At 19.1% G+C, this 8,512-nt stretch overlaps 1 protein-coding gene across 3 annotated transcripts; it reads right to left on the reverse strand.

Annotated features, from left to right (window-relative positions):
• Positions 1-232: 232 nt before the first annotated feature.
• On the reverse strand, positions 233-6,076 carry LOC102679226 (elongation of very long chain fatty acids protein AAEL008004). 3 transcript variants are annotated; one of them, XR_004151686.1, is made up of 8 exons: positions 5,811-6,073; positions 4,997-5,095; positions 3,598-3,788; positions 2,078-2,161; positions 1,956-2,012; positions 938-1,180; positions 461-861; positions 233-397 (listed from the first exon to the last, which is right to left on the reverse strand). XR_004151686.1 is itself a non-coding variant. In XM_006624830.2 (7 exons), exons 2-7 carry the CDS (start codon positions 5,067-5,069, stop codon positions 703-705), a joined length of 804 nt encoding a protein of 267 aa, XP_006624893.1. In that variant the 5' UTR covers positions 5,070-5,095; positions 5,811-6,076; the 3' UTR covers positions 233-702. The 3 variants fall into 3 exon arrangements, 2 of the variants coding, with proteins under 2 accessions (XP_006624893.1, XP_031370595.1); XM_006624830.2 differs by having other exon boundaries at positions 233-861; positions 3,598-3,790; positions 5,002-5,095; positions 5,811-6,076; XM_031514735.1 differs by having other exon boundaries at positions 233-861.
• Positions 6,077-8,512: the final 2,436 nt, after the last annotated feature.

Raw genomic sequence — 8,512 nt, forward strand, 5'->3', positions numbered from 1 at the left:
TTTCAAAAACAAATTCAATTCCAATACAAAAATAAACAAAAATTTTATAGTATAAATTCGAAAAAAACATAAAAACTATTTTTTAATTTATTTCGAATTATTATTAAGATGTAAAATAAAAAGATTATCTTTAACAAGAATTTGTTAAAAATATATATAAAATATGTATATACTATAAAAAAAAAAGCAATTACCATTCTCCAAAATATGCGTATGTTAACGATTTAGATGATTTTTTTTTCTATATAACTTTTTTTCTCAATTTTAATCCATCTTGTTTCGAAAGTAAAGAAGCGATTTGAGTTTGATCTAGACTTCATTATAGATATTTTTTCTTCGGCCACCTGACAAACCTCCTTTTATGTCATTCTCTCTCCAAATAACGGATGTCACTGACCTAAATTTGGAAGGAACCCGTTATATCGAGAGTATAAATTTTGATTCCTGGAAATTGTCTCACTAGAACACGGTTGAAACTCGAATCATAACTGCAGCTGCTCCTTCAATATTTAGTATTTATGTTCTTATTACAAACTTCGTTCCACTTTTTTTTTTAATGAATTCCATTTTCCTTTTTTCTATTTTTTTCTTTTTTTTCTCATTATTTCATAAACACTTTTTTTCTTTTTTATCATTAAATGATGTATTGTATATTCAGTTACCATTTTATCAACAAGACGAATCAATAATTCTTTAAAAAAATTAAACTTTCTGTTTCGCATAAGCTTTTCGATAAAAGTCACTGAATAAATAGATGAAGATCACTAAGTTGGTCAAAACAAAACACGACAAAGCTTTTGGCACTTTGCAACCCAAAACGAGAATTGTCAATTCGTAAGCGAGTAATATGAAAAATTGCACCTGGCATGAAAAATATATGCTTAATATGAGCATTAATTTTAAAAAATAAAATATGGTTATTCAAAGAAGATTTTACCAGTTGAATCCAGGTCATGTATTTCTTCCACCAAAGATATTTTTTGTATTTAGGACCCAAAGCGGAGATCAAATAATACGTATACATGATGACGTGTACCAAAGAATTTAAGAAAATGATCACAGCACCTTGTTGGCCTGGCAGAAATTTGACATACAACCATGAGCATATTGAGGTTATTGTGTGGTGGTAAACATGTAGAAATGTCACTTGATTCTGTTTTTTTCGAAGTATGAAGAAAACCTTCGAACAAACAAGAACAGAAATTATACTGTGAATTGGTGAGAAAATAATATCAGTTTTGTGAATACGATTTAATTTGTTATAATATAATATATTATATTCATTAAGATGTTTCATATAGAATATTATAGGTTATTTTTTATAGGAATCACTACAGAATCAATTTGAATTTTTTACATATTAATGATCAAATAAATTTTCATATGTTGTAATGAGATTTTAAGAATGAATTTTCTAAAAAAAAGAGAATAGTTTCATTTTTTTAAACAGAATAGTATATTAATCATTTATTATCTAAATAACTGCTACTAAAATTAATTAATAGTTATTTGAAATAAGATTAATAAGATATGGAGAAAACAATTTCTATTGCATTTATGATGTTTTGAATGATTCTTTTTATTTTTTTTTTTCTGTATTGTCTTATATTAAGTATTCTTTGCTATAATTTTACTAACTAGATATGTAAAATAAAAAGATGTTTCGATAATAAAAAATTAAACAGTTATCTCAATAAACGAAAAATTATTGATAAGTAATATAAAATTTTAATTAAAAAAAACAAAGCTATTTATTAATATTCCCAGAAAATTCACTTAAAATTTTTTATGATCTAAAATATTATACAAGAATGAATTATTGTTTAATTAATTTACAATAATATATATATATATATATATATATATATATATTCATCTTTCATTCGAAATTAAAAGTAGAAATAATTTTTCTAACAATTCTATTTCATATCTAATTAATTCTGTGTTGAACTTACCGTGTCAAGAAGATCCATTATTTTTGCGATGAAATACCACCAGGCAGCTGACGATATCTATTTTACATAAAATGTATTTCATGAAATTCATTTGATTGTTTCGTATTTTTCTATAAACTTACCGTGTTTTTCGTATTTAAATTCAGAGATGTTGGATTTTGGCATTTAGGTAATAATAAAATTGATACCACACTGGGTTCTAATGCCTGTTTAAAGACAGATAAATAATTATCTAAGTAGATGAAATTATTAAATTATAGATATAATATATGTCATAAAAATATAGCTATCTCATATCTGAAAAAATTAATTATTTTTATAAACAAATTTATTATAATATGAAAATCTACGATTAATTAACTACAGGCAATCTAAAAATCCTAATAATTAATTATTCATTATTTATTTATTATTTATTACATATATATTATATTATGAATAGTAATACATTTTTGTTTTTTGAATATATGACTTATTTCATTAACTATATAAAATCAATCGATAAGAATTAATTGTGAATTAATTTGATGATAATTTCAAACAACTTCTTTTTCTAATTATTTTTTTAGCTAATAATTATTTTTAACTAATAATTTTATTTAATAAATTGATAAATTGATAAATAAAGTATAATTTTTTCTTATTATTTAGCATATAAAATACTTTTATATTACACTAATTAAATCATTATATAAATCTAATATTGCTTAAATATATATTTCGATTTTTTTGTTCAAGCTTAGCGATTCGCTGGTATTTTATTGATCAGTATATTTTATTTTTAATATCTCGTTAATAATAAAGCTAAAATAAAAATTTTTGTAAAGAAAAAAGTTGTTTGAGATTATTCTAAAAATTAATTAATTAGACATTGTCGATCGATTTTTCTATGAAAATAATATTTTAATAATTGTGTATTTAATAATGTTTCTAATGCAAAAAGAAAAAATGTTTAAGATATATGCTTTATTTCATTATTTATTTTGAGTTTTTTTATATTCTATTAAAAGTTTTCTTATGATTTCTTTGATAAATTTTTCATAGATATATTATTCATCAAAAATATCACATATAAAGATTTTAATGTTATCAGATTTAAATTTTCAATCTTAAAATTTTTCTCGGACTTTATGGAATTAGTATGAAATATAAATTCTAAGGAAAATATATATTGATGCGGAAAATCTTTATTTGATTTTATATCTGTAAAATATCGAGATCTTTTCTTGAAAATTGAAAATTGTCCCAGATGTTATCAACTAATAATAATGAAAAATCCATTAATAATAAATGAAAATCTATTTTTAATTAATTTTATAATGAGCATTTATTTCTAATTAATTTTATATTAGATTTTTAAATTAAATATATTTTTAAATTGTATAAAACTTTTTGAAAAAGAATTAATTTGTTACAGAAATATAACATCTCTTACAATTTTGCATATAATTGTATTCAAATGTCATATTTTTTTATAGTAAATGAACATATGTATGAATTTTAATAAATTTTGATTTTACGATTCAAAAAAATGGAATTCATTTAGCTTATTAATTAAATTTAATAAAAGAATAATAACTAAACAAAATACACACTGTATCATAAATCATTGTAATAAATCTATTATTTTAATGAGTATTACTTTGAGTGATAACCAGATATTGAATATCACTTGGATCACGTTGTAAGCGAGTAACAAGAAATTCAATTGAAAAGGGGACCTCTTCTCCATCATTTTCGGTCCAACTTTCAAAACGAATGCTAGATAGCAGCCTACGATGCATAATATAGGACCTGGGGAATACATCATGGGCCATGTATCTATTATGATTTCTGAAAAAATGATTATATGATTAAATTGATAATTTATATTATATTTTTTTCTTTTTAATTCAATTATTTGCATCGATATTTATGTAAAATGTTTTTGTTTTATATTTTTTTTTATTTATGCATAAATACATAATTTATTTTTTATTCGAAGAATATATATTTGTTTTGTTAAAGAAATGATTTATATTAATTAGAATGAATGAAATTAAATATTTTAAGTAATTTCTCATTAAAAAAATTATTAATATTTAATTAATTATATTAATATCTAAAATCTAATATCTAAATATCTAATATCATAGAATAATAAAAATTTTTTCTATTGATACAGCAAGTTGTTAAATATCTTATTTAAATTGTTGATTCTGCAAATTTGTTTTAAAAATATATATATGTATAATTAATCTTGAAAAATAATGAAATATAATAATCAAATATAATAAATGTATATTTATGTATAATTATGTAATATAATATATAATTTGTTGTAATGTTTATACAGCATATTAATATATTCATAAAATTTTTATGGTGAATCTATTCTAATAAATCTATTTTAATATTCTATTCTATTAAAAACAAACACAAAAGTTGATATACAAATTAATTATTAAGTTATTTATAAGCAAGTAAATTTTGCATTAGATGGAGCGAGACATATAAATTGAGATAATAGTATGGTAAAGATAGAGCTGTTTCATTTTTTCCGTCTTTCTTTATCTAGCGTCATTTAAATTGTTTTTAATTTAATAAATAAATATCAATTCATATTTTTATATATCAACTTTTACGTTTGTTTTGACCAATAGAATCGATCTTCTTAAAATATTTTATAAATATATAATATCCAGTATAATAATTTTATTATACACATTTTATTATATTTTATTATATACATATATATATATAAGCTACAGAACTGAAAAAAATTTGAAATAGTTAAAACAAATAGAAACAATAGTTGAACATTAAAAATTTAAATATTTTCATAACCAAATACTTATATTTTTTTTAAATAAATTTTTTAATTTTTTATTTCAGTATTGTCTTAAAATATTCTAGAACTATTTATTTTACTTTTCACTAAAATTTCATTTGAAGTAATAGAATATAATACATTTATTTGCATGAAGAATATATTCGTCAAACATTTAATAAATTTATGTTATTTTCCTGCTAGTTAATGTATATTATTTTTATTATTTTACCTTTATTATTTTTATTATTAGTATCCAAAAGCTCATTGCAGTTGTTGACCATTTGATGAATCAAATTCGACATATTTGCTGATTTTTGCTTCTTTTAAACTGAAACAAGCAAAATTTATTTCTTGAAATAAGGAAAATTTAAAATTATAGAAAATTAAAAATTTAATCTATTAGCATTCAGAAAATAAAATAATGAAATTTTTAAATGTATGATTATTTATTATTTATTATTTATTTTAAATAATAAATAATAAATAAAATATAGGAATAAATATAAATGCTGTCAAAACAATTTTTGAACAGTAATTTTCTCATAATAGAATATTTTCTTTATATTATTTTGAAGTTTATTATTATAAAGAATATCATTATACAAAAAGTCCATTAAACAAAATAGAAACGTAAGAAACATAATTTACCAAAATCTACTTTAATGTTAGTTTAAATAAATAATTTAAATTTTTAGAATTTTGGAACATGGTTATTTTTGTTTAAAAAAAGAAATGAAAATGGAAAGAGTATTGATCAAATTTTTAAAATTTAGAATTCTTTCATTTTAATTATTATAATATTAAAAAATATACTACATTTATATGTATCAATAAAAAAAAAGAAAAAAAAATTATGAATTAAATGTTGTGTTAATATAATATTGACTCTTAATGGGTTAAGTGAATTAAAAACATTATTAACTTAAACAACTTCCTTCACACATAAAATGTCATATTTATAAATCCACGGAATGAAAACTTATTAAATGAATCGAACTTCACACATTTCACATAAATATAAATATTTAATAATCAATATTCACCTTAAATCTTTGTAATTCGTATCAAGCAGTTTCGATAGGATGAATCAAAATCTTTCTATTTTCGTTTTAAAATAGCGCGGTTAAGTCATTTAACGTCCGGTTTCTTTTTCGATACGAATATATAAAATTAAGATTTATTTTTATAAAAGAGAAATGTCCACTCGAGAGAAGAGATGTTGTACGAGAAGCAGCAAATCAAAAACTGATGATCCGCCGATACAAGTAGCACCAAAACTCAATCTTTCAATCTCCCACCATGAACTTTAAATTCCTTGTAAAATTGAGACTTCCGCCGATTGATGGAAAGAACAGGTTGGAAGGAAGAGAAGGGATGAGACTAGGTCGTGAGAAAAGAAAAAAAATGTAATATAAATGTTAATAAGAGTTTTAATATACTGTTAATCATATATCTTTGATAAATTGTATAAAAAAAATTACTAATTTTCTAGAATAATATTTTTTAACCTATTTTGCATGATACAGTTATTATTATTTAACCCAGTTATTATTATTATGTTATAGTTTAGATAATTAAATTATGTATTATAATTTTTTTGGAATAAGATATTTATTCCAAAAAGATTATTATTTCAATTTATTAATACAAATATATTAATATAGATAATCCAATTAATAACGATAGAAATAATAAATAGTTTTAATCGATTTAATATTGAACAACTTAATATTGAATATTTTATGTTTATTAAAATGTTAATAAATATTATGTTTATTAAATGTTAATAAAATGTTAAAAAATGTTAATAAAATGTTAATAAAAATTATAGGAATTTCAATTTAATTGATAATAAATCAGAAATATAAAGTATTCTATGACGTAATATAAACATATATATGATGTATATAATTCTATATAGTTCCATATAAATAAAATGATTTATTTATATTTCTAATATATTTTTAATAATGTTATTATTATTTTATAATATAAATTTCATTTAATGCTAATAAATATATAAGTTTGTAATTAATAATGATTTATTATATAATTATATTATTTATATAATATTAATAAATTTATTAATATTTATATTTTTTACAATATTTATATTATTTTATAATATAAATAAAATAGATAACTAATAAACATATAAAATATATAAGTAATTTAGTAATAATATTATTATTTAATATTTTTGTATATTTTGTAATTATTAATAATAATTTTTGTATCTTTAATAAAATTTTATTAAAATTTTTATTGATGCATTGATATATTGAAATATGTAATATATTAGAAAACATTTTGTGAAAAATCATAATAAAATAAATATTTGTATCAAATTAAAAGATGATTATCTATTCAAATTATCTACTCAAATTATCTGTTATTGATTCTTTGTATTTTTCTTTTAACAATAAAATATAACGATATAAATTATAATAAATTTAAAAAAAATTTTAAAATAATAAATTAGTTCTAATTTTATAATTTTCTAATTTTAAAATAGATATAATAATTACAATATAATATATATATTATATAGATATAATATATTACAATATAATATATAATTCTAATATTATATATATATATTATATTAATATGTAGACAATGTAGATAGTTATAAGCAATGATAAGTATTTGTGCAAAATTTGTAAATGGGATTAACAACGGGTCATTCTTTTTAGAAAAGACGAAAGTAAAGGTTATACAAATATGATCTGTTTGCTATATGTCTATTTGTCATATTATCGTCGAACGAATTGTTTTGCCGGAATAAAGAAACGTGGATCGACAGAGAATCTTAGAAAAAAAAAATTTTGCATGTGAGAATATGTTTTTGTTCTTTTTAAGTTTTTTATAAACGTGATGAATCAAGTAATCCATGGATAAATATTTTAATTTAATCCAATATTTGCATCGAATTCTTATCACTTCATATGGTTAGCAAATAGATAATTTGATCTTGGAGGTTAGGTTTGTATTGTGTTAATTATACTATTATCGTTGTATTTTATGATATAGACACTTTAAAATATAAATATAATATAATATATCATAAATTATATAAATATTTAAAAGAATAAAGAGAATAAGGCAATTGGTATAACAATTCCAAAAATTTTTTATTTTTTTGCAAAATTACACTATCAAAAGTTTAAAATCATTAACTTGTTTTACATACAACAAAATTAAACTATTTAAAAAATAAGTTTTTATAAATAAGGATAAATAAGGATTTCATTATTTTGGAAAATTATTTTGTTAAAAATTTGTCAAAGTAAATGTATTATAATACATAAATATATAATATTAATTTCAAATTAATTTAAAATTAAAAAAAGAAATAGGAATTCAATATGAAAAGAAAAAAAATATAATTTCAAATTTTTAATTAGTAATATATTTTGACTTATATTAATATATTTCCAGGATTTTTATATTTTACTAACTATAACAACTAAATATAACAATATATCTATATATCTATATATCTATATATATCTATATATATATTATAATTCAAAACATTTTATAATTTTTTGTATTTGATGTTTTTTATATATTTTTTTTCATAATAATGATTATAATATAATCAATGGTATAATTATAATAATTTAAAAAATTATCTATTTCTTTGCTAAAATATGTTTGACAATTTAACTTCCAGCTAAATTTCTTTTCTTTTAAAGTTTATAATATATATATATATATAGTTTATAATTTATATATATAT

The sequence above is a fragment of the Apis dorsata genome, unplaced genomic scaffold (assembly GCF_000469605.1).
Source record: "Apis dorsata unplaced genomic scaffold, Apis dorsata 1.3 scaffold_1158, whole genome shotgun sequence".
Lineage (NCBI taxonomy): Eukaryota > Metazoa > Arthropoda > Insecta > Hymenoptera > Apidae > Apis > Apis dorsata.